The sequence below is a fragment of the Ambystoma mexicanum genome, chromosome 2p, assembly GCF_040938575.1.
Source record: "Ambystoma mexicanum isolate Mex_15411 chromosome 2p, UKY_AmexF1_1, whole genome shotgun sequence".
Lineage (NCBI taxonomy): Eukaryota > Metazoa > Chordata > Amphibia > Caudata > Ambystomatidae > Ambystoma > Ambystoma mexicanum.
The window spans coordinates 657,666,259-657,693,279 of NC_090923.1; the positions used below are offsets into that span (position 1 = coordinate 657,666,259).

At 45.1% G+C, this 27,021-nt stretch overlaps 1 protein-coding gene across 2 annotated transcripts in view; it reads right to left on the minus strand.

Annotated features, from left to right (window-relative positions):
• Positions 1-27,021, minus strand: part of RINL (Ras and Rab interactor like) — a 219,398-nt gene that overhangs the window by 54,413 nt on the left and 137,964 nt on the right. For both annotated transcript variants that reach the window (XM_069644213.1, XM_069644212.1), the window contains exon 4: positions 13,117-13,431. In XM_069644213.1, the coding sequence (XP_069500314.1) occupies positions 13,117-13,431 (315 nt within the window). The remainder of the gene's footprint in view (positions 1-13,116; positions 13,432-27,021) is intronic.

The window sequence follows — 27,021 nt, forward strand, 5'->3', positions numbered from 1 at the left end:
ATAGCCGCAACAATGTGCAACCACCTTGCCCCAGAAAGGAGCTGGAGGAACCCTCAAAGTATCAGTCTGATTCCTGCTGCTTTTTGCGCTCTGTCTCCTAGCTCGACTGACATGCTTAGTTGCCATGACCGGCACGTACTGGAGACCTTCAACAGACTGGAAACTGCTCCCAAACCTCAATAAGGCATGCTAAGGGTGCCTGAGCCTCTGCCTATGTCTCCTCCTTTGTTCAGTCAACCACCTCCATTGGGTGGTCCTCTTCTCATTCGGGCCTTGGGCTGCTGGTTGCACCAATTCTGCAGCTCTCAGAATCAGTAGCTGCACGTTACTTTCCTCTTGCTGTTTGCCTCTGGGACAAATTACTCATGAGGCCTCCAAGAGCTGGTACCAAAGCAATGCTGAAAGGAAACTTCATCTTTGAAGCGCAATGCGGCTCTGTTGCTTTCCCGTCTCACAACCGGATTTCAGTTTTGCTGAGGGTAAATGTCAGAAAGGTTGTACCCATCCAATGGTCGAAGGCACAATGGGCTTCATTATAGGTTTGCCGGTCCAGTAACAACGGTACCGTTAAGCTTGCCGGTACAGTTGTTACCGGCCCGGCAAACTAGGAGGTCTGCGAGTGGGTGCCTTTTCGGCTGGCAGGCCTGACCTGGCGGGCGGACCGGCACCCACGAGCAGACCATGTTGGATGCACCGGCACCGGTTACCAGTAATTTGGTCGAAAACCAAATGGTATTTTTTATTTTATGGGGGGGTTCCCCCTCAAACACCCCTTTTTCTTTATTAAAAATATTTTTTAAGCAACCAAAACTTTAAAAAAAATATATAAATAAATAAATAAAAAAATTCGACCCTTTTTTTTCAACCATTTTGATTCGATCAAATGGTCATTCGACCATTTATTTTCGACCATTTGACCGGACACCACCGGCACCATTCACGAATGGTGCCGGTGCATCCGACCTTCCCATTCCCATTGAGTCCAATGGGACTCAAATGGGAATGGGGAGTAATATTTTCCGTCGCCCAGGAATGGGCCATTACCGGGTGCACCAGGGCTGTAATGCCCCAGTAATTGCCCATTCCCAGGCGCCGGAAAAAAGGACTCCAGCGGTAGCCGTGCCAGTTTTGCTGGCACGGCTACCGTCAGAGTCATAATGAGGCCCAATAAGCAGTATTTTATGCTATATGGGGTGTAATATATAGCTCAAAGAGCCACTGAATTTAGTAAGGGGGCTGATATACCGTTTAAAATTCCCAGTCAAGCAGACATCAGTCCTGGCTAGGATGGACAAACTGGTACTTGATATTGCTCTTCACCAGGAGTCATATTTGTTCAAAGACGATATGAAGAGAGTGAAATCTAAAGCTTTCAGGCATCAATTCCATTTGTTCCAAAAATCAAAATTTAGAGGAGTGGCAATGATGGTTGGATGAAGGGTACATTTTCGATTAGCTAAAAAAATCAGGGATAAGGTACGGTTTATAGTTGGGTTCAAAGTTACCTCCGTGGGACGAGATATGAGGATATTTTCTGTTTAGGCACTTAATCTTGGCCAGGCAAAATTCCTGGGGTACCTGTTCCTAATTAAATCAGGATTTGCAAGTAGAGAGATGAACATCACGGGATATTTAAATACAGTTATGAGCCAAAGAAGGAGGATATATCAATTAATTTATTATTCCAAGGAACACGATCTTGCCCATTTCATCCACCTTCATTGGTTGCACTAAACAATGCAATATTTGTTGTGATTGATGGGGTGAAAGTAAATCATAGGGTATCTTGAGCAGAGGACCAACAGCCGCTTTCCACTGGGAGGGACTGTTACGATTGAAATAGTAACAGAAGATGGGGTATTGTCCTATTATTCTGGCCAGTGTTAGGCTGATGGTGGATGCTGCGCGTAGGTTTGGTGGATTGTCCGAAGTCTGCTGATGTGGCGAATGTATGGTGGCCTAGAAGGAGAGGGCATGAGTCCTTCCAGGGGCAGAAGGAGTATAGGCAGGGGGTTGGAGGATGCAGACGTGCCGGGTTAGGAGAGAGGCAGGAGGGAGGAGTCATGAGGGGACTCGATGACAAGTTGGAGGGCAGAAGGGGTGAAAAGACATTCTTTGGTGGGGCCAGTCCATGGAGAAAGGGGTGGGTTTATGGCAAGACCCCCAGTGAAAACAGAGCATGGAGGTGAACAGTGGGCCTTGCCTACAAGCGGTGAATGGGGTCACACAAGCTGGGATGAACAAACAAGTCAGAAGAACCACAAGGAGTCAAAAAGTAGAAATTGATTACAGCACGTCAAGGAGTTCGCTTTACTCGCCCCTCTTCTGGGAGATTGTATATGCAGGCCCCTCTGGGATTATTTATTACAAATGATGCAGCTGATAATATGGGAAACATAAAGGCGGATGTAGATGAAACTGGCATCCGCATGGTTTGTCAAATTAGCTTGAAGGCCAATCGTATCAATCAAGAGAAAGAATAAAAACAGGCAGAGTTGGGAGTCCTGCTAACGATATAAACAGAGTATAATTTGTTGAAGGTTTGGCAATTGTACTATAGGAGGCAGGAGGTGAAGATAGATTTTTATCTCAGAAGATTATGGTTCATCTACAAAACAACCAAATAGGGACAGTTAGGGTAGTTGAGTGCAGTGGAGGGAGGATTATCACGCCGAACAGAATACACAAAGATTTTTTTTAAAAAAGGGGCTTGTATCAATCCTTATGCAGCGGTCACTAAAAGTACCATCTTCTGAGAGGTTTACCTGAATTGTTTTACATTGACTGAGCTTTCAGAGGGTGAGAAATCTGACCTTTTGAAAGAAATAACAGACAAGTTCACTTCGGCAGTTATGGAACTTTCAGGAAACAAGGCCTCCACTTCTAACAGGGCCGAAATGTCAGTTTACGAAATATTCAGGAAGACCTTTCACCACACATAGCCGAATTATTCAATTCCTTCCTGACCTCGGAACAGTTATAGCAATAATGGTGTAACCCCCGCTGTCCCACAGAGAGCACCATTTCCTTGCTAAACAGCTTTGCTAAAATATACACGAAGATTTTGACTCAGAGAATCTGCAATGACTACACTCATAAACCCCCACATACCTAGTTTTATTTTACATCAATAGGCAGAGGATTATACCAAGTTTATTATAAGTGCCATAGAAGAGGAGCATCATAAAACATTTCCTTACCATTATTTTACACAGATTGGTTGTCACCCTTAATGTATGAAATTGGCAAACTTCCAAACCCCTTTTACAAACATCTGGATAAACGCACTAGGCTGTTGAAATTCTTTTAAAATCCTAATTACACCTGCAGGTCGAGTAACTTAGTTTATTTAGTTGAACTAAAAGAAATTAACTGAAACCATGAACTTTATGGGATAATATTTTTTGGTATTGGAAAAAACACAATGACCCATGAAGAAATGCTAACAGCAATGTTAATGTGCCTTTTCATTAGTATCGTCCTCTTGGACACATTGGAACACAATGGGCCTCATTACCAGTCTGGCGGTAACCGAGCCGGAAAAACCGGCAGGTTACAGCCGGACTCGTATTACCATTCCGCCTCCGTGATTCCCGGAATCACCGGGGCATTACAACCCCAGTGACCCGGTAATTCCGGAGGCGGAATTCGGTAAATCCCCATTCCCATGGAGTCCTATAGGACTCCATGGGTATGGGGAAGTGGAAACACTGGCACCATGCGGTAATGGTGCCAGTGTTTCCACGTCCGCTTGCAGACGGGTGGTGTCAAACCTGCCAGGTTAGACCTGGCGGGAGTGACACCTCCCCCCTGCAGAACTCGAGATCAGCCGGTCCGGAAAGAACGGTGGTGGCGGATTTACCGCCACCGTTCTTTCCGGACCAGCTGACTCGTAATGAGGCCTAATGTCCTAAAGGTCGAAAGCAGGAGACATTGGCTTCCCGCATATTGCACCCAACTCAGTTACAGTGGAACCATCTCTCTCAGTATTCAGGAAAGCGCTAAAAACTGCAATAGTCAACTAACCTCTTGTCCTCTTCACCTTCCTAGTCTGTCTCTCCTTCCCCTTCGTCTCCACAGCTAAGCATGTACTGTATGCATTTCCATTGTCATGTACAAGTTTGAATCTCCTGTAACGGCGCCACGATGCCTAAGGGCTTCTGTGCGCTCTACAAATGTGAATAAATAAATAAATAAATAAATAGTCCAAATAGTGTTCAAGATCACACTCACACACATGTAAAGAAGCATTTGGTGAGGCTAACAGGAGAGTTGTCCTACGTTTGGGCGAGAGGCTTAGAATTGGAATAGCTTGTTGGTGGCATTTAAGGTTAGAATATGTCTAAAAATGAGGGTTTCAATTAGGATTAGGATGTATCATCCCATACACAATGGAGCACCAGTATAGGTTCAGCTTAGCGTTAGAGTAGACGTTTGTGTTTGAACTTATTACAAATTAGGAACACTAAATAGTGCATGAAATAAGATGACGTGCTGCGTAATGCTGCAGAATTATATAAATATGATTAACAGTGATCCTTTGTACCCCACAATGCAACCACTCACTGGTGATCTTAGGCTTGTTGCACAACAGCGTTGGCCGAGGCTTGCAGAAGGGGCTACAGGCTACCGCCTACTGTTGGCTCAATGTACACTTTTGAAAATGGAAGAGCAGAACCTTTCACGAATATAAATTAGCTGGCCATTTCCAAGATATCTATACGTGAAGGGCAATATTCTGAGACTTGACTTTGGGTAACTCGTCTGCCTCCTCCCCAGGTGCTGTGTGGCCACAACAGCCATAGACACCACAGGCAGCGGGCTCCAATGCAGCTGCCCCTCATCCCCCAGCCCACACTTCTGATTTGTCCTGTCATGAATGTACACAAATTAGCCCAAATGTTTGAAGTCTGCGTCGATGTTCCATTGTCTTTACCACTTCCTCATGTTTCTTATATTCTCCGTATCACACAGTACTTACAATGTAAGGTCAGCTTGACTCCGCTCCGGGACCTCACTCCTACAATGATAATAGTAGTGGTCAGCCTGATGCTTGCTGCTCAGGCTACTGAGCTTGTATCCTAGGGAGCGGTGAGTGTTGCTCTCTGCCTCACTCATGGTATGATGTGTGCCATCTGACTGCTGCCGGCAGCTCTGTTCACCTTAACGCCAGACCCCATCCTGGGCTACGCTCTCTTGCAGCTCCATGGCACACCATCAGTACACCATTAACCAACCCCTTCTAATCATTCCCTTCCTCATCCCTGGAACTTGGGATAAAAAACTTGACACATGCTTTTGTTGAAGCTTATAAACTCCAAATATGCATAATTTGATATAGCATCCAGTTAATGAAAAGTTGTTCTCATCATTGGCTACTACAGCGTTCTCATCCTCATCAAGACCAGGTAAGTGCCTGGCCCCCTGAGATGTCGGTACATCCGGCATCATCTTCCCTAAATCAGCGACTAGCCAGCCCTGAACCCACCATACGGTAAGAATCTAATATCTAGGTGAAAAAAGATTTAACACGGCAGTCTGATTGCAGCGTTAAGCACTGGGCCAGGTGGCAGTTTCTCTGGGGTTGTAAAAGATGTGTTGTCTGCTCAGTCACTGAGGAAAGACTCGGCTTCTTGCTACTGAATTGCTTTCCGCCCCTCCTCTCTACCATACAAATGATTGAAAATGAGCCGTGGTGCGAATGGAAGGTGTTTACTCAAGGCTTTTAAGCCTTCCATTTACGTTACGGCTCATAGGAACATGAGCTCCTTGGGCTAAATCATCTGTTTATTTTCTGTTTATTTCAAATATCCATTGTTGTTTTATCTAGTCCTTTAAATTTGCTAAAGATCATGGGACTAGCACCAGTCTGCAGTCACATTGAACTTGGTGTGTGTGACGCTAATGAATATTACTCTGCTAATAGTAGCAATACTACTAGATGAGAGCATACATCAAGTTCTTCTTTTCCTGTGAAATTAGTGATTAACTTAAAATATACATACACATATTGACGTAATTTTAGCATATACAGTAGGTTGATCTGTGTTTCAGCCCATTAATGAAGGGCGTCACCCAATACTTCTTTTGCCACCTTTACCCATGTGTTAAACTACCACAAATACGTTTCACAGAGGAACACGGTATAATAGGATTCTTTGCAAAACCATCTCAACTTTAAGTGAATGTTACACTGATTATACTGGTACAAGGAATATTGAGAATGGCATTCTCCAGTCTGTTTTGACTTTGATACTTAACTGCTCTACTGCAGTAAAAATAAGCCTTATGTACTGCGGTATCCGCAGTTCTAGTGGGTGCAGCGAGGATGTTGCGGTCCACTGTCCTTTGAAACAGGGCTTGCACAAGACGCGGACCGCCATGTTTTGCACAGTGCTTAAGGGGCACAAGGATAAATGTTTAGTCCCTGTACTACCTGAAACTGCTTTATTTGTCGTCCATCCCATTTTCTTCCTACTTCCTCTCATATTCCTTCACTCTAGTCTTCCTAGCAGTGCCATCTTTTCCCCTCCTGCTGAAATGAGTCTTTTCAAAAGGTATTCTTAGTGCTATATACAATTAAAAATAAGAAAATTCTGAGTGTGTCAAGTTGCCTGGCATGGGACAGCTTACAGTTTTAGAGACACATACCAAGCAGAGAGTGGAAACATCTATATATATAAAGGTATGTTTCCGTACTCAGCTAATGCAATTTATCAGTGTTAGGTTGCTCTCTGTTGTCCAAATGGCAAAGTGCACCCACTTCAGCAACAGCTATCATTTCAACATACAGAGCGAAACGCTGTAGGACGAATGCCTCCTCACTAGCTGACACATGCATCCTCACGAGCTAAAACTGAAATTAGGTGCTGTAATTATGCTACTACGCAATCTTCTACCATCACAGGGACTCTGCAATGGAACAAGGTTGACAATTACGTATCTACAAAGACACATCATTGAGGCCCATTTGATCAATGCAACTTCAATACTGTTCTTATACAGCACATACCTCTCATTCCATCTGATACATTTTACCTTTTCAATGACCACTAGTGAGTCACAGGGACCTAAGCCCCCTTCCTGGAAGTGGTCATTGGTAATTACGGTATTTAAGAAGGGGGACAGAAGTGACCCTATGAATTACCGACCGATTTTGACTGTCCAGATATGCTAGAACAGCGTATGTTACTGTGGGAACAGATAGTTTGTATTGATTGTGCAAGGGGAAAATGTGGGCTATATGACAGGGATTTGGAGGAAGAATTTGATAGAATGATCCCTGAGTAGCCAAGGGACAACATTTGGTAAGAGCTATGGAGACACCTAGAAACAACCAACATAGGGAGAATGCATTGAAAATATTCAGAGATATGTTATATATGTGGTAGCAATGTGACAAGGTCAAGACCTACTGAGGAGAAGTGTTGGCACCACCTCATATGCTCACAGGGCCATGATTACCTCTGAATCCACACTTGATTCTTTTGGTAGATAAGGATGACATATACACTGTAGGGTGGATTTGTAGTCTACTCATCACCTCATTTGGATTAGTAGCTACGCTGTGCATAGCTCAAAATTGTAGGTCACCAGAGCAACGCCCAATGGATTTCTGGATGTTGGATGACAATGGAGGAGATCACTGCCAGAGTTACTGATGCAATGAATGCACATCAGACAATGGGGTTTCCTTTCTTGTAGTCTTTACAAGATGGTAATAATAACAATAGTACTATTAAGCCGAGAAATGTTCAGCACTTTGCATTGTAGTGGAGCCTGTCTGTGAATATTGGGTGGGGCAGGTTGTGGCAGGTGCAAATCTAGTCATTCCGTTACAAGGGGGCAAGCCGGGGCAATAAGGTTTAAAGGGGTTTTAAGTTTTATGATAGCCATAATTCATGATAAGAGAACATAATACATGGTAGCAATGTGACAAGGTCAAGACCTACTGAGGAGAAGTGTTGGCACCACCTCATATGCTCACAGGGCCATGATTACCTCTGAATCCACACTTGATTCTTTTGGTAGATAAGGATGACATATACACTGTAGGGTGGATTTGTAGTCTACTCATCACCTCATTTGGATTAGTAGCTACGCTGTGCATAGCTCAAAATTGTAGGTCACCAGAGCAACGCCCAATGGATTTCTGGATGTTGGATGACAATGGAGGAGATCACTGCCAGAGTTACTGATGCAATGAATGCACATCAGACAATGGGGTTTCCTTTCTTGTAGTCTTTACAAGATGGTAATAATAACAATAGTACTATTAAGCCGAGAAATGTTCAGCACTTTGCATTGTAGTGGAGCCTGTCTGTGAATATTGGGTGGGGCAGGTTGTGGCAGGTGCAAATCTAGTCATTCCGTTACAAGGGGGCAAGCCGGGGCAATAAGGTTTAAAGGGGTTTTGAGTTTTATGATAGCCATAATTCATGATAAGAGAACATAATACAAAAGAATACCCTCAGTACTAATAGGCCCAGCGTTCAAATACTGTTATCCCTCTATCATGATTAAATCCATTGCCGGCTCCAGGGGCAAGCAAACCAGGAAAGGGCCTGGTGCACAGTTGAGTGGAAGGGGTGCAGCAGGGAAAGCCTGCTAAATCTCCCACCTGCTGGGACAGCTTGATCCTTTACATTTAAACATAATTAACAGAACCATTTACGAGGCAACAGAACTATGTGCACAGTGGAAGGTGACACAAGCTTGCCCTGCCCATATCCACCTACCCCCTCTTGATGCACCCAATGGCGTAATACTCTGCTCAGAGATATTTAAGAAGGATCCCACCTCCCAGATTAGCATCTCTTTGTGAGTATTCTGGTGTTTTACCCTGGGCGCAGCATTGTCTAGAAACTGCCCTGACTATATACCATAGTGTTTATGACCCATACTTTAATTACATGTAATTTTTACACAAATGAATGGAACCATAGCTAAATCGACATTTATGCAAAGAAGCTAACACATTCATGTTAATTGCAGAAGCCATTGTGTCCACGTAATTCTCCTGCACCCCTACTTTTGCCACTATTTCTGCTGTTGTGATATCCAAAATGTATGCAACGCGCAGCCAAAACCGCACCAAAATTAGCCCAAAATCAACAAGCATCCGGCAAAGGAAATAAACCAGTTTTCCATCATGCATTTCCATTTGCGGTGTAACTATTTCACAGCAATGACCGCTTCTGTGTGTTTCTTCTCTTCTTTCACTTTGGAAGTTCTTCGGGGCTAGAGTTAGGAAGGCTAGAGTTGCAACAGGTGTCCTTCAGGCCCCTACACCAATTACTCTATTTAGAAGTGCATCTGTGTGACTTTAATGGGTCATGCGCCCGTTATACGGAAACATCCATAGATCTGCACCTGTCTGTGCAGGCTCCAGACCTGTTCATTCAACATGGCGGAACTCAGTTTTGTGTAATCCAGGACTGATGTCAGGGATAAAATTGTGTAGGTATAGAAGGCTCTGCAACGGGTTTTGAACTGGCAGATCTCTGTTTTGTATAATTCTATTCTGATATTGGGGATAGATTTTTGAAGGGCTCGAGGGTCCACAATGGGTTCCTCCTCTAAAAGTGTTCGCCTTCTAAACATAATTCAGAACAGAGAACTAGTTGTGCAACTAGCTTTTACGTGTTAGGCACTTTGTTGTCATTTGTGGACAATTAGTTATGTTGTATGGCATACAATTAGATGTATAGTACCAAATCACTATTATATATTGACAATTATATTAGCACTGAGTGAGGTGGTGTTTAGCCTGACCTTTGTAAGCCATGGTTGAGTGGGTGACTGACAGTGGGATGGCGATTTGGTCAGACCGGTCGAGTGCATAGGGTCAACGCAGATGATGAGGGAGGATGATGTAAAGACTAGGTCTAGGGTGTTGGCATTGTTGTGCATCGGGAGAACACAATTTGCCTAAAGTCCACGGATCTGCTCAGTGCGAACAGTGCACTTCAAGTGTGGTTGTCGGTGTGAGACTCAGAGAAAGACATTATTAGTGTGTGCTAATTTGATAGAGGAGAGTAAGTTGAAGATGACAACAATGAAAGAGTCACTCTGTAGTGGTCTGTAGGTGATGTGGGAGGGGATGGATTCCTTGAGAAAAAAAGGGAACCGGCAGGCGAGTGATTCGAACAAGCTTGTTCTGGAAGAGGGAACGATGGAGCATTGCGAATTGCTCCTGTGGATAATTGCCACTCTGCTGCCTACCCTTCCAGGCTGGTCAGCATGTAGCAGAAGTTAGGATGATGTTGAAACATTAGGGAGGAGAGGGTAAACCATGTTTCGGTGATGAAGAAAGCATCAAGGATGTTGTGAAAAGTGTGCTTCATGTGTGGTTGGTGGTGTAAGACCAGAAGACACGGAAATTTCAGAGCAAGATATTATTAGTGTGTGCTAATTTGACAGAGGAGAGTAAGTTGAAGGTGCCATCAATGAAAGAGTCACTCTGTAGTGGCCTGTAGGTGAGGTGGGAGGGCATGGATTCCTTGAGAAAAAAGGGAACCAGCACGCAAGTAATTCCAACAAGCTTGTCCTGGGAGAGGGAATGATGGAGCATTGCGAATTGCTCCTGTGGACGACTGCCACTCTACTGCCTACCCTTCCAGGCTGGTCAGCATTTAGCATCAGTTAGGAGGATGTTGAAAACATTGGGGAGGAGAGGGTAAACCATGTTTCGGTGATGAAGAAAGCATCAAGGATGTTGTGAAAAGTGTGCTTCATGTGTGGTTGGTGGTGTAAGACCAGAAGACACGGAAATTTCAGAGCAAGATATTATTAGTGTGTGCTAATTCAACAGAGGAGAGTAAGTTGAAGGTGCCATCAATGAAAGAGTCACTCTGTAGTGGCCTGCAGGTGAGGTGGGAGGGCATAGATTCCTTGAGAAAAAAAGGGAACCAGCAGGCGAGTGATTCCAACAAGCTTGTCCTGGGAGAGGGAATGATGGAGCATTGCGAATTGCTCCTGTGGATGACTGCCACTCTACTGCCTACCCTTGCAGGCTGGTCAGCATTTAGCATCAGTTAGGAGGATGTTGAAAACATTGGGGAGGAGATGGTAAACCATGTTTCGGCGATGAAGAAAGCATAAAGGATGTTGTGCTTCATGTGTGGTTGGTGGTGTAAGACTCGAAGGACATGAAAATCTCAGAGCAAGATATTATTAGTGTGTGGTAATTTGACAGAGGAGAGTAAGTTGAAGATGGCCTCAATAAAAGAGTCACTCCTGTGAGGTGGTCTGTAGATGAGGTGGAAGGTGATTGATTTCTTATGCTATAAAGGGAACCGGCAAGAGAGTGATTCAAACAAGTTTGCTCTGGAAGAGGGAATGATGGAGCATGGCAAATCTCTCCTGTAGATAATTGCCACTTTGCTGTCTACCACTGCAGACCAGTTAGCATGTTGGATGTAGTAGCAGGGCGGTAGAAGGATGTTGGAAACATGGGGGAGGATGGGGTAAACCACCATGTTTTGGTGATGTAGCGAGCTTCAAGGTTGGTGTAGGAGATGAGGTTGTCAACTTCTTTCGCATTAGCGACTACTGAGTGAGCTTTGATCAGCTTGAGGGGGCGTGTGTATGTGGTCCGTGGATGTTTGATGGGGCAAGCAAAATATTGAGGAGGTTTGCTAGGACAGCTTAAGGGGCTGCTCTGGGAGCTTGGCCATTCAAATGGTTGCTAGGGTGAGGATGGGCTGTGGAGGGAGGTGATGCCTTCTGGGGATTAATTGTGTAGCAAGTACCTTTTAGGTGAAATGCAAGATAGTGGGGTTTCCCCTTGGGTCTATCTGGCCTAACAGCCACAAACAGGTAAGCTCCTTGTCTTTGTCTGTCCTTTTCTGAAGACGCCGGCGATGAGGACGCCTAAGGAGAACTGGTGAGGTAAGTGGTGGGCAAAGCACCTGAGTGGCAGGTTCTGGTCACGTGGCTAGCAGCCTCCTCAAAGCTGTCTGTCTTGTGCTGGCTTGGAGTAGACTCCTTAATAGTCAATATTTCCCAGCTACATACACTCAGGTTTCCTCTGAATTAGCAATTGAGGACCTTGGTTCCTTCCTCAGAGTATGTAATGATGATACGTGAAGACCTTGCTTTGAAAGTCCAGCACTTTACATATGTTGACGAATTAGGCCACTTTTTTCTTTTCCTTTCTTCTGACATCTGTTCTGATGTATTAACTTGTAGTTACCGTAATATAATCAATAAGCAGAATATTTTAGGAAATCATCATCCCCTATTGAAAAGAATACAAGGTAGATGTGAGTGGCTTCTTCTAGAGTCCAGTAATGAAAGCCAAAATAATTGAAAGAGAATCACCTTCCAGTTCCAGAAATACAGTTAAGGTACCTACTTGTTCCACAACTGCCAATGCAGCCTCAGACCAGCCAGTGCCAGAGGAGCCTCATTGCTCAACATCAGGAAAGAACTAAAAGGATTGGACAGTAAACAACCAGCCCGCTGGACTAATGCTGCTGGGCATATCTCTGGCCTATTGGTTAACCACACAGTCCTCTTATACCTAGTTTGCCCCGACTTCAGAATAGAAAGACATGCCCCCCAATCAGCTCCATTAAAAGTAGCAATTGCGCATTTCAGTGGCACACCCCAACCTTCATCCTGCAGAGTTCCACAAGGATTAGCACTGTCCCTGTGGCTCTTTAATGTAAACATGCAACTGCTAGCCACACTCACATTTCAATAGGCCAAATATATGTGGATGAAATATACATCATACACATCAATATCAACCTTTGAAAAGACATACAGGCTTTATCTTAGCATTTTACACATTCCCAATAGATGAAAAAACAAACAGAAATGAACAGCAAGCTACCATGTCGCTATCCCCAGATAGGTATGTGCCTCTATTACCAGCATTCGTTGCCACAGTGACCAGAGATGGGGTATTGTGCTTCTTTAGCTTTATCAATAACATATCCTTTAACTGTGATCAGCAGTCAGTGATGTATCCCTTGTGATACCTCCACCAGCATGCATGTGACAGTGATCAGGGTTCACCAGCATGTGTGTAAGTGTTCATAGTTTCACACCTCATACCTCCTTCCCCACTCTGTCTTGTGGCAGTAACTACATGTAACAGTCTCATACCTCTTTTTTCCGGCACATGATTCATGGCCTCGTAGATGAGTTTGCAAACTTTGAGGAGTTGGATGACCTTCTCCTTAGGTGAGTAGAGGGAGTGCATCAGGATGAGCTTCTGCTGAATTTTTTCCATGGTGGCCGCATTGGGTACTTCAGCTGTGACGCCAAGCTCAGGCAGGCTCTGAGTCTTCATCTTTTTCTGGTTCTCCCGAAGCTTCTTCAGACTCCCATCCCTGGTGTGGTATTCCAAGAGTTGGGCATAGATGCAACCCATCAGGGGCTTCAGAAGGCACTTGCACAGGGCATTCTCCACGGCAGAATCTGTGGTGCGAGAAGAAGTTGGTGAGGGGATACATGGATACATCACACAGGTCTTGCATTAGTCGTGTTCTGTGAGATTATAGAGTACCATCACTCTGCATTTTATTACATTGACCCCCACTCCTACTGATTCGTTTTCTAGGCTCTCCTTATGTTGACGGCAGACACAGACAGAGGTGAGCCTTTTCATAACATTTTTCATAACTTTTTTTCATGATCATTTTCGAAAACCTGTCCTAATTTAGTATTATCTGGGCATTTCACTTACATTACACAGTTTTTAGCTAAACACAACGTATCGGGTATGGAAGCAGTTATGTACTTCATTCTCCACTGAATGAGCCATGGGCACTAAGCAGATAAGTGGGTAAACTTTTAACTAACAATTTATTTTTGTGTTGGTTGGATTAAATCATATGGGTTGGGTCCCTTAATAATTATTTTAATATGTGTGTGTTGCAGTTTAGTTATCATTCAGCAAGCAATTAGTCTACTTTCTTGTTAGTTTGAAAACGTGCCACTGATGCTACCAGTACCACATTTTTGGTTCTGATGAAGGCGATAATTATTGAACGTTGAAACATTGTACACATTGACCGCAACTAATGTCCTAGACCACATAAAGATCAATGTACAATGAATTGATTAAGATCAATGTCCAACGAATGGATGAATTGATTTTAGTGATGAATGTTCTATGCATTGATTTATCCAATGTTTTGATTTGGCTGGCAGTATTCTCTCTTGACGAAGTCAACAAGAATAAGGCCCATTGAATCGATTTGATTAATGTACTATGGGTTGATCCGATCTTTAGTTTGATTCATGTCCTATATTGATGTAGTCAACTGCAGTCCTTCTTCAATGGATTTCAAGAATATTTGTCCAATGATTGTGAGTCACATTACCTTTTCAGTGTCCAATAAACTGTATCATTTGAAACTCTTGGACACATTTGATTGTTGCTTATTTATGTCTGATTTGTTCAGTTTTTTTTAATTTAATGTTATCATTTGTCGACAAATATATGCATTGTATATTGTAGCACTTTATTGTGTTGTGGTTGAGTATTGACAGAAATGTTGGGTGTTAATTTATGTCAAGGACATTTTCTGTTCTTATAAATGTCTTTTTGTGGTGACAGACTTTGCATTCAATAATTCCCTTTCATAAAACAATTCATACTTCTATAGTCATTTAGAGATTGTAGTTTCCTATTATTGACACTGGCCATTACTTTTTATTTCAAACTACTTTGAATGACATTGCTCTACTACACTAGATAAAATAGAAAAAGGAAGAATGTTAAAGGTGGGAAGGAAGAAATCAGAGAAAAAGTAATCACATTGAGCAGACATATTACTAAACTCTTGTGCCATTTGAGTTACTACCGGGTTATGCCCACCTTGCATGAAGACTTTCAGAAGAGTGGCATAGGTTGAAGTTAAAATGTATGCATCGAAGACAAGCTAGTGATCAGCAAAGAACAGAATGATGTCAGGAAATCAGTATTTCGATTTAAGGTCAAGATTAGTGACTATGTCCGAGTAAGGGGAAATTACTTTTCTGAGCCCATAAAAGTAGTCAGACTGATGAGGAACTCGGTTCAAAGAAGTTGCTGGAAAATATATAATGTGTGTAGGTTAGTTGCTGTGAAGTAGATTTCTCTACTGGTAGCTCTTTTCCGATTCGTCAGTCATGTGCAGAGGTAGAGAGACAAAAGGTAGAGAATAACAGAGAGAGAAAGAGAGACGGAGAGAAGATAGCACACACAGGACAGGTGTGTGATGTTTACATATAGAGGTCTAAATGTTAATTTCTCCTATTTTCACCATTTTGAGAATGTTATGGTTGCTCAGCCAAAAATGAGGGAGAAATTCTGGGCACTAATGTTTGTTAACATGTAATTCTGTAATTCTTGCCCCCAAGGGCTGGACCATTGCAAACTCTCTGAGTGCTTTCTGGATCCTCACCCCCACCTCCCCTTGTGTACCTTGCTCTTTTCATCTGTCTCCTAATGCTTCTGTGGTACATCCACACACCCCTGCACTGCTCCCTTCATGCCTCACAGCAATTCTCCGTCCTCCGATGCAGACGTTTCCTCCTCTCATGCACTCATGCTTGATTTTAGGGAACCCAACTCAGAGGTGCTAAAAGTTTGAGACAGGATGTCCAATTTACAGACACCTAATTGCCCCCATAGTTCTCTTTGGGAGGCTCTAAGGCTTAGATAGGTTTCTTTACACTTTTCTAGATAGCAGTGATCTAATATAGTTCTACGGTTCCATGCACCTATATCTACCATTTCATTTGGGACCAGGGGCTTGATGGGATGAGCTGTACTTGGGGAACTGTTGACTGTCCTCAATAAATAAAAGTTTGAAGACCCCTACGAATGTTGGTGCCTCTACTTAGTAAACCTAACGAGACAGGGTTGTCACCTGGGGTGAAATTAACTAAAACACTTCATAAACCTCAGCCTTGATCTCCAGCACAAAATGCTCAGAGAAATTCTTTCTTGGCAGAAGTCCTCGAACTGCCAGTAATCCTGCAAACGCGGACCCAGAAAATCCTGTCAATAGCTGCCATCAATTTATGGGATGACACCCCATTGAAAAGAGTAGGGACCATGGAAGCTTTGGGTTGCTGCCAAGAAATAAAGGATCCCAAGTATACAGGCATCCCTATGATGGATCTAGTGTTCTTCCTCAGCTTCAGTCGCTTCACTGGCTGACTAACCTCCATTCAGGGGTTTCACCATTGTGATATTCTAGTGGGGGGGGCAAGCAGGAGGGCAAGTTTAAAATGTATTCTAGGCAAGGCAATAGGGAGGGGTAACCAAAGGAAGTGACATTATGGGAAACAGCATCACAGGAAACAACAGGATAGGAAATGACATCACACACACTGCCTGTGAGTGACTCACTCAATAGTCTGCCTTTTTGAAATTATACTTCGACTTCCATCTACCAACCTGCATTTCTTTCGGCTGTTTCTTGGTGCATAAACCCACAGAAAAGATGATTTAAATATGCGTTGTAAGAAAGCTTAGTTGGTTTATGCAACAGCTGAAGAATCATCTGTGTAAGCTGTAGGTCCCATGTTTGTATCCAGGTTCAGCCAGCAAATCGTTTCACCCTTATATGGCAAATGAAATAAGTAATAATGAGTTAGCTCCTGCCCTCCTGTAGAGGTGTTGCTAGGGGGTGGGGCTAAGGGGGCTATAGCCCAAAATGTTTTGGTTGTAGCCCCTGATAGAAGCTCAGATGCTACAACCAAAATGCTAGCTAGCCCCGAGTCCCACCAGTCCCGACATTAGCTTAGCCCCTCATCTTTTCTAGATCTAGCAACAGCAATGCCCTCCTGTCTTTAGGGTGGGATGGCAGAAGATTAAGCCCTAGGAGAGCTCCTGCCAAGCTCCAAGCAGGCACGAACAGATCAGCTGGTGGCAGCCATGCCCCAGATGCTGGCAGCAGCTGTCAAAACTAGCGCGGGCAAACCCTAGATCTCATGTCTAAGCAAGTCTCCCTCTCTGGGTACCAAAGAACAGAGTGCCGTCTATTCCGACAGTCAAACATTCAGCAACAAGTGGGACCACTATGGCCACAGACCCAAGGCATAGGGGGAACCAAAGCAGATGCGCAGTCATACTCCTTACAAAGTCAAGGCCCATATGCCAAGCAATCCCACACTCCCATCAAATGTTTTAGTATATCGCTAATGTATTTTTCTTTTAGGAGAGAACCATATCTCATAAGTGACTGTTCCATAATTGAGCTAAGTGACCATGCAACATGTCATGTGCATTAAAAAACTTTCCATTTCATTATGCAGCATATAACTTTATGAATCATAGGTGATGTCCCTACATCCTCGCCATAGTCTATCACCCGCGATGTTGGTTTTGAGGATGCTGTTGCTGAAGGGGTCCAGCCCAACTATGCTGTTGTACTCTACCAATGCTCTGTTGTACACTCTAACTCCACAAAGAATCACTGGACATCTCTTTTTTGATTATATATTGTAATACTGCTCTTGTCATATTCTTGCAGCGTGGAGCCACTGCATTGCAAAGCTGTCATTTGCGTAATGAGTGCCCAGCCGTTGAGTCTTTTTCTTCTCTGCGCCTCGCTCTTAATGCCACATGACGGCGTGCTCCATCTTAGCGCATGCGTGCTCTCCCATGGCTCTCCTGCAGGGACACAGACAACAGTCCTTGAATCTGCTTGGCATTTTCTCCTCTCTTCTGGATTGTTTCTCCTCATACTTCTTGGGTGAGAACGGCACAGGGTTTTCTTGGACCGATGGCTACATCATCATCTCCTCGCTTCCTCTAGCTCCTCCTCGGATGTCCATTTCGATCTCTGCATTGTTGTTGGCTTGAGTGTTACTGTTCCCAATGTTTCTGTTGTTCTCCAGCATTGGATCTTTCATGGATTCACATGCTTAGAATATTCCCCGTCGTCAGACTGGGACCCCTCGGTACACATATATAGCCTTTCCCAATAGGAAAACTTCCGACACTTTTGTGTCCTATCTACGTCCTTTTTGGACCCGCCTACACATGCTCCGTAGGCCGTCCCCGTATAAGATGCCCGCCCCCGCGGTTCCCCTTCAGATTTCAACCGTCTCCAAAGTAGTGGGATCTCCTCGCGTTGTCTTACTATTTTGTACAAGGTTGCATTACTGGAATTTGAGTACAGAAAATGTCCTCCGTGTCAGGAAAAGCGCTGTTCCGCCCATGCGCGACTTGCGGCTTGAAAAAAGTTTACGAGGGGGATGGACATATGGATTGTATATATTGCCTCCACCCTCATCATTCGGCGGATAACTGCGACATATGCAAAGGGTTTTCTCAAAAAACCCTCAAAGACCGCAGTCGACGACTGGTGGCATGGCTGATTGATGGAGCGGGGGCATACCCCCCTTCGGAGGTAGGCTCCACACAATCGGCGAAAACATCACGCCGCGCTACCTCGTCGGAACCACCGGCGAAGAAATCTCTACCGACGTAAAAAGAGTCGTCTGGAAGTCACTCAACTAGAGACTCCTCGTCAAAGAAATCATCTTCATCAAAGGAAAGGAAATCCTCCTCGGGCGATCATCATAGATCGACCACGAGTCGAGAGTCGAGTAAAAGCAAGCCAAGTGTCGAAAAGGCGGGACCGCCAAAACCACCTGCTAAGTCACCGTCGTCGACGGCGGCCCATTCATAGGCCTCCACCCTGCCACTTACGCAGGTGGCATCCACCGTCCCAACGACAACGTCGTCGACGATGGCCTCGTCGACGGGGCTTCTGCAGGAGGCCTGGAGGCCTGAGGTTTTTGATCCGATCCCCCCGGATACTTTACTACAAGAACAGGCTGTGTTGCTGTCCTCGGAGGACGAGAATGAGAGAATAGCTGGCCCAGCAGACCTAGGGCTACGAGTGGCTGATAAGTCGTCGACGAGGGGATCCGTTATACCGGTATCTGCCCCTCTTCTCAATCCTCAATCTGTTTTGTCGTTGGAAATTCTGTACACGCTTCAATCGTTGTTACAGTCGTTGGACCAGAGACTACCTCAGGCAAACCTGCCACAGTCACCCGTCGACGAGCCGGGCCCGTCCCGTCAACCGACGCACCTACGCACGCCAATCTCAGCACTGGCACAAGAGGAAGGTGAGCTGCCAGATTCGGAGTCTGACAGGGGAGCCATGTCGGATATCTCATCATCCCCCTCCAAGAATCCAACCTGGGAGTCAGAGGTGGAGTTGGAAACCCCTAGAAGCCCAGCTCACCCGTCCCCTCCGGACGACATTGCGTCATTCCATTCTATGATAGAGAAGGCATGCAAAGAATTTGGTTTGTCCCAGGAGGATCAGAAAAAGGACTGTTTTTTGTTCGACCACATGGGTAAGAGAAGGAGGTCTGTGTTCTCGATACCAATACTAGACCATGTATGGAAGGAGGGGTTGCAGACAATGCGTCACCCGTTTTCAGAGCCGGCAGTGAAAGGACGCCTGGAAAAAAAGTTTAAGGCTCCAGAGTCTACCCCCAAGTGTTTATCCTCCCAACCAACGCCAGACTCGGTGGTGTCGGCGGCAGCGACGAGGAAGGCGAAGGCCCAGCACAAGTGCACGACTCCTCCTGAGAACGAAGCGAGACGCCAAGATGCCTTTGGCAAAAAAGTGCTATCCGTGGGAGCGACCACAGTAAAGGCCGCAAACTCTCTGGCAATTGTTGCCAGATACGATAGGGAGATGTGGCACAGGCTAGCTCCGTTGCTTGATCATCTTCCGGAAGAGCATAGGAAGGCAGCGATGTTACTCGTCCGAGAAGGTGAGGAAGCCCCAAATCACGCAATAAACATCGCGGTGGACCTCGCTGAGTCAGGCTTCAAGCAAGTCAATAATGGGGTCCTATTACGTCGACAGTCATGGCTTAAGTGTACCTACTTCAGGCCAGAAGTACAATACAAAGTTTTAGATATGCCCTTTGATGAAGACCTTCTTTTCGGCGAGAAGGCGGACGAAGCCCTAAAGGGAATGAAAGAGGACTCGGACATGGCACGTTCATTTGGTGCCCTCTAGAGTGGCAGAAACTACAAGTCTTTTCGTCCCTTTAGAGGGGCTTCAGGTAATTCAAGATTCTCTGCATCTGGAGACAGATCCTTTGGCAGATCAGCTTACCCCTCCCAGGGATACAGACGTGCCTCCCAAACGGCAAACCGTCGCCGGAACTTCCAGACTTCCAGGAAAAGACCATCATATCCGTCGTCGTCGAGAGACAAGCAAAATAAAGATCAGCAGTGACATACAACACACCGATCTGGGGGGAAGAGTTTCAGCATATGTCGACGAATGGGAACGAATAACGACGGATCGTTGGGTGCTGGATACTATAAGAAACGGACACTCTCTACAATTCAAACACAGCCCTCCGCAAATTCCACCTGCGTTCACCGCTCATTCCCATCTGAAGATACTGCAACAAGAGGTAACACTCATGTTAGCAAAGGGCGTGATAGAATTAGTTCCAACATCACAGAGAGGTCAAGGAGTCTACTCAAGATACTTCATCGTAAAAAAGCTGAACGGCAAATGGCGTCCCATTTTAGAACTACGCGATCTCAACAAATCTTTAAAGAGCCTAAAATTCAAGATGCTCACTCTGCAGGAAGTGATCCGCGCCGTTCAAGAGGTGGATTTTCTAGCGTCCCTGGTTTTACAGGACGCGTATTTCCATATTCCAATGTGTCGGAAACACAGGAAATTCCTAAGATTTGTAATAGGGCGGACTCACTACCAATTCACGGTTCTTCCTTTTGGGCTCAAGACCTCCCCCAGAACGTTCACGAAATGCCTGGCTCCAGTAGCGGCCTGGCTAAGGAAGCAAGGCCACCATGTATACCCATACCTCGATGACTGGCTGGTAAGGGGATCCTCCCCAGCGTCGACCAACACAAGTTTACAAGCCACCATGCAGCTTCTACAACAGCTGGGATTCGCCATAAACTTCGACAAGGATTGGCTCGATGGGTCTCATCGACGATTGCGTTTTGTCACTCTAAGGCCGGAAGGCCACTGCAAGGACATCCTAGAGCCCATTATACAAGATTGATGTCCTCCTCAACAGCTTTATGGGCAGGAATTCCGTTGACGGACATATGCCAAGCTGCGGCATGGTCAGTGCCCCACACGTTTACCCGCCACTACTGCCTTGCCAGGCAGCTTGCGGACGAGGTGCAGATGGGAAGAGCTGTCCTGCGCCATCTGTTTCAGTAAGGTAAGCTCCACGCTGTGGAGAATCTGTTGTCTACCTTTTTAATGACAGTTTATTTTAGGTGGGTAAGGATATATGCTGTAACTTATTCCTACTGTACATATGCATTGTGTAGTATGTTGCGGGTATATTACATTACATTCTCACCGCCGTCTCAAGTGTTACTGCTATACAATCTATTCTAAGCATGTGAATCCATGAAAGATCCAATGCTGGAGAAGGGAATAGTTTCTTACCTGTAACTCCATTTCTCCAGCATTGGTATCTTTCATGGATTCACATGCGCCCGCCAACCTCCCCAGAATGTAATGTATTTAATTGATAAATTTAACCCTTCCTACTTTGGAGGGGCCGAAATCTGAAGGGGAACCGCGGGTCGGGCCTCTTATACGGGGACGGCCTACGGAGCATGCGTAGGCGGGTCCAAAAAGGACGTAGATAGGACACAAAAGTGTCGGAAGTTTTCCTATTGGGAAAGGCTATATATGTGTACCGAGGGGTCCCAATCTGACGACGGGGAATATTCTAAGCATGTTAATCCATGAAAGATACCAATGCTGGAGAAATGGAGTTACAGGTAAGAAACTATTCCCTTTCCCCTTGTAGTTTTCCCTCAGTAAAATGTCTCAAAAATACCTCTCCTTTTGGTGCTATTGTTCTTCTGCTGTTACACGGAGACACATTTCCATAGAGTATGTAGTCATTATGGGCAGCGACATAGTTCTTGCCCATTTCAGCTACACTATCTCGGTTAGCTGTACTTGAATATCACCATCTTGTCTCATCTTCGTTAGAAGCATTATTTCAACATCATCCCCTGAATGCTCTCAGAGGGAGTTGTTTTTCATGCTTCTCCTGTCTCCTCTTTTCCGGTCTTTCTTCACACAGCACGTATCTTGTACACGTACGTTGATGTCTTCGCAGATGCCAGGCATCCACGAGGTAATCAGGTCTGTTAAATGCTGTCATCAACTGAAATATCCTCACTCCTGCCAAGGTGTTCAGTGTGAGACAAAGTGCAACTTCTGTGCTCATTTGTGGTTTACTATTCATCTTTTCAAAATGTTGTTGCAGCGAATTGCAGACTGCTTTTTTACTAAGCGGCTTACTCGCCTCACCTGTTCGTTGGCGGGGGAGGAGGAGTGTGCGACTATTCTGTGCTTCATGCTGCATTCAATGAAGTAATTTATTGCATAGGACACTTACACTAGCTGCACACCATTCATGGTGAACAGCTCTCGGCGATATCTTTGCAGAATGACAATTGTGTTCTGGTGAAAATGACACTTACAAAATGTAAAAATGTAGTCCTATCCACTTGGGTAGGAGGTCCACTACCATGATAGCATCAGTCTAGAAAATGTGCTCTCACCACTGGCCTCTGGGGGGTTACAAGTCACTTTTGTGGAGTCAGAAATTGTGTACTGTGTGCATGCAGCGAATTTGGCCAGTCACTGAGTGACTTTAATGCTTGGCCAATGGTTTGCCAATACCATATTTAAGTCCATTGTACATTTTACCTAGCAGTTCTATAACAGTGACACTGAGATTGTTCCACAGGTTGCCAGGGGATCTCTTGTCTCTTTGGCAACCGCCTCCTTAGGTGGTGAGTCTCTTGTCTCTATGGCCACAACGGGCCTCCCGGACTTGTCACGTGGTGAGTCTCTTGTCTTACGATCACACTCTGCAGGCCCGACACTGAACCACTATTTACATATTTTTGTCCATCGCTGGCCAGCAGTGAGTGCGCTTCCGGAATTCTGAGGGTCATGAGTATTTTTAGAGCATCGGTGGTGGGCCATCACACATTTCCAGGAAGAGGACTATAGATCTGAGCCAAGACATATAAAGAGATGGATTCCTGACCGAGGCGGGAAGTTGAAGGCGATTCGAAGGGCCAAAACCTCATATACAAATTGGATGAGAGGGCATAAAATGTCAAAGCATTATATTATTTAGAGTATTATTTATGGAGCCGTGGGGGGTCGAGAAAATCGTACATTTTGGCATCTGGCTAATAAACATATTAAAGACAGTCATTACCAGGAAAAAAGTTGTATATCCAGGAAGTCTTGGGTCGAATTTGTCCAATCACTTTAATAGAATGATCAGGAGTCTTTGATGTATGCTACCTCCACTGGAAATGATCTGGGTAAGACCTATAATAGTGATTGGTATACTTTCACGGAAAAGGATCTATTAGACGTTATTATAAAACTCAAGGCTTCACGCGATCCTGGCCCAGATGGGTTATCCAATGCAGTTTTCAAATTATCTGCACCTTATTGGGCTGGTTTGTTGCAAGGTATAATTAAGAAGGTGGCTCTTTCGGGTACTATTCCTGATAGCTGGAAATGGGCCTACTTGGTGCCTGTTTGCAAAAGAGGAGAGAGAGGCAATCCCAGAAATGACAGACTATTGGCATTAATTGACTATGTATTAGATTTTTGCCACCTGTATTCTACCTAAATGAGATGACTGGGTAAAAGATAGAATACTTTTAAGTATGCAGTAGACGGGGTTTAGAAAAGGGATGGGGCTCTCATACAATCTATGCAGTCTGCTGTACTTGATGAGAACTACCTTGCTAACTAGGGGTTTAAGGTTGTACGTATGCTTTGTAGACTAAACTACAGCGTTTGCTTCTGTGTGGCAAAGTTTGGGACAAACTGTCTACTTGGGGCTGTGACCCCTCTATCCTTCTGACGATGAAGCAGCTGTATCAAGATAATTCTGTCAATGTAAGACTCGATATGGAGGGGACTTTGTCAGCAGGCATAAAAACGATTCATGGAGTAAAGCAGGGCTGCGTGCTGGCACCAGTACTCTATAATCTATATGTCGATATGGAGGAGACCTTGGAGATTGTTAGGAATGTTCTGCCCTGTATTGGTGCCAGCCCATTGTCCAGGCTCCCCTACGCGGTCGGCACTGTTCTGTTGGACAGGATGCCTATTGGACTACAGCATAGTATAGACGCTCTGGTGTGCTATTCAAAAACCAGTGGGTTGTCCTAGAATCCGTCTATAACAAAACAAAAACCATTTACATGTGTGTGGAAAATGGGTTGCTCAGTGATAGAAACTGTTGAACAGTATGTATATTTGGGGGTTTTGATTAACTCTTGATTAACTGAATTAGTTTTAGCAAAATCAATTACACCGAGAATAATGAAGAAAGTTGGTCTAATTCAAGCATTTATATCCTTGCAAGGAGCGTATTCAATGGATGGCTTCCTAAACCTTTACACATCAAACCTGGTATCATGCATTCTATATGGTTTGGAGGCATTTGGTCAAAAAGAGAAAAATAGGTGTCATAGCTCCAGTGAATGGAGGGTAAAATATGGAGAAAAAAACTCTTGTATTACCTCAAAGCATACCGTCCGAGGCATTTTGCTGTGAGCTGCGACTTACCTCTTTGATGACCGTGTGGAGAGTATTGAGAAGCTCCATTTACCTGACAATCTATGACCAAAAGAACGGCGAGTCTTTGATGGGATATTGCTCTCCTATGTTAAAAGGTACAGTAAAATCTTCGGGTGTAATGCAGACTTTTATTGAAGAATATATGAATTGTATGTGCAAAAGGTTTGTAATCTAACCATAGTGCATTCATTTTTTTAAACAAAATTCAAAAAACAAATGCACATTTCTGAAATGCAAGTCCTCCTCTTTAGCAACCGTTTCTGAAGCAACTTTGGGGTATGTATGCAACAGGATGGAAAGGCATTGCACATCTGGGCAGATGTTGATTGCGTATTCTCCCACTTTCCGTAGGTGGATTCTTGTGAAATATAGCTTATCCCGATTGCCTTTTCTAGGCTGCCCTTGGCTTCCTTCATGATGTCTTCCTCTGAAAATGAAACACGTTCTCCCCTCTAGAAAAGGGCTCTTGCCATCAACTCCTCTGGTCAACCATGACAGACAATCGGCCTGGCTGTTCCGCTCCCACGTAGTCGAAATTGAATGGAAACTCTTGTCGCTGGGCAGCTAGTTTGGCGAGTCTTGAGGTACATTTTTGTGCTGCCAGCATGAGCACTAGGTGTTTGTGGTCTGTAAAAAGAAAGAATAGCGGCCCCCAGAAGTATGCCCTGAAATGCTGCTACCCACACGCATGCAAGCATTTCTTTTTCAATATTACACAATCCTTTCCACTTCTCTCCACCTCTGCATTAGCAGGGTGCCGCTGTCATAGATGCTCACATTCACAGTAATACTCTCGGTCTCGGGAGGATAGCCCGGGGGCAACGTGCTCGCCTTGGAAGCAAGACGACACGAACAGGTTCGATCCCTGGGTCCGCGCTTAGAAACCTCTGGGTATTAAGCGCGTTATAAATAACCTATCATATCATACACGCAGTGAGAACAGGATCAAGTGCTCTAAGGCACAAGCTGTCCTATTTTATTTCATCAATTGTAGGCTGTGGCTCTGTGCCCTTCATTAACTGTGGTTCTGAGCCCTTTCTTGAATAATCTTACCCACGGCTATGTTTTATTTAACAAGTTGCACACAAACGTTTATTTATGTATTTATTGCATTTGTATCGCGCGCCGGACCCTTAGCCATCTGTTGCCAAACAATGCGGAAGTGCCAGGACTTGAGCTGTTCTTTTGTTTCTGGGTGAAGTCGGGCATTGAGGTTGGAGGTCGCCTTTCGGTTCTGAGCGCTCCCCGGATGCAGTGTAATCCAGATGCTGCCCTTCTTCCCAGCAGTGGTCTGGCCTACCGGAAACTCTGCATTTGCCGCCAAACCCCTGCACCACGCGCCTCTTTTGCTTGGGCCCTCTACACGTTTTACCTTGCATGGCGCACAGACGATGATGTGGACAAATCAAACACAACTTAGCGTGCCCTGGAGCGGCAGGTTCGGTGACCCTCCTGAGTGGGAACAATCCGGCAGAACAGTTTATTTGGCCGTGTTTGTTCTTAGTCGAGGGGTTCCTTTTGTATATTTTACAAGGCAAATTCATGTATCATTTTGTCATGCGGCTGTGCTCCATGAGGTGGCCAGCAGTTACTGTGTTGCCATTAGCAGCTTGGGTATTAACTACGCCGAATTTGCAGCACAGGTTTATACCGCGCTGCTAATGGTGGCACAGGCTTGGGGCCATGTCTGGTTCACGAGTAAGTGGCGCAAGAGAATAGATGGGGTGGGGAAACGGCAGCGAATGGAAAGTGAACAGAGGATAGCACAGGGGCAACCGGTTGCCCTTGGAAGCAAGACCATGCAGACCAACAGAGGCTCGAATCCCGGATTTGTGCTTAGAAACCGCGTTATAAAATAAAAATACTTTTTTTTAAAGGAGTATATGGGTTGGATATCGAAATGGTGGGTGGGGGCAGGAGACAAGATAGCTGGGGAGATGATGGGGAACCCCCCTTCAAATGAGGAGCATGGCGTAGGGTAGGATGGTGAAGGTAGAGAGAGTGGAGGTAGGGTGAGTGGTTGGGGGTTGAGAGAGTGGAGTTGGGTGTGTTGGGGTAGGGTGGTGGGGATATATTTGGTGGGGAAGAGAGTGGGGCGTGGGTGGATGGGGTAGACATAGGGTGTAGGGTGGATGGTTGGGGAAAGAGTGGGGCATGGTGGGTTTGTGGGGGTAGAGAGTGGGATTTGGCTGCCTGAAGGTAGGGAATGGGGTAGGGCGGGTGGGGTAGACAGTGGAGGTAAGGTGGATGGGTGGGGGCAGAGGGAGTGGGGGTAGGCCGAGTGGAGTAGGTTGAGTGGGGGTATAGAGAGTGGAGGTGGGTATGGTTGGGGTAGAGAGAGTGGAGGTAGGGTGAGTGTTTGGGGTTTGAGAGAGTGGAGTATGGTGGGTGGGGGTAG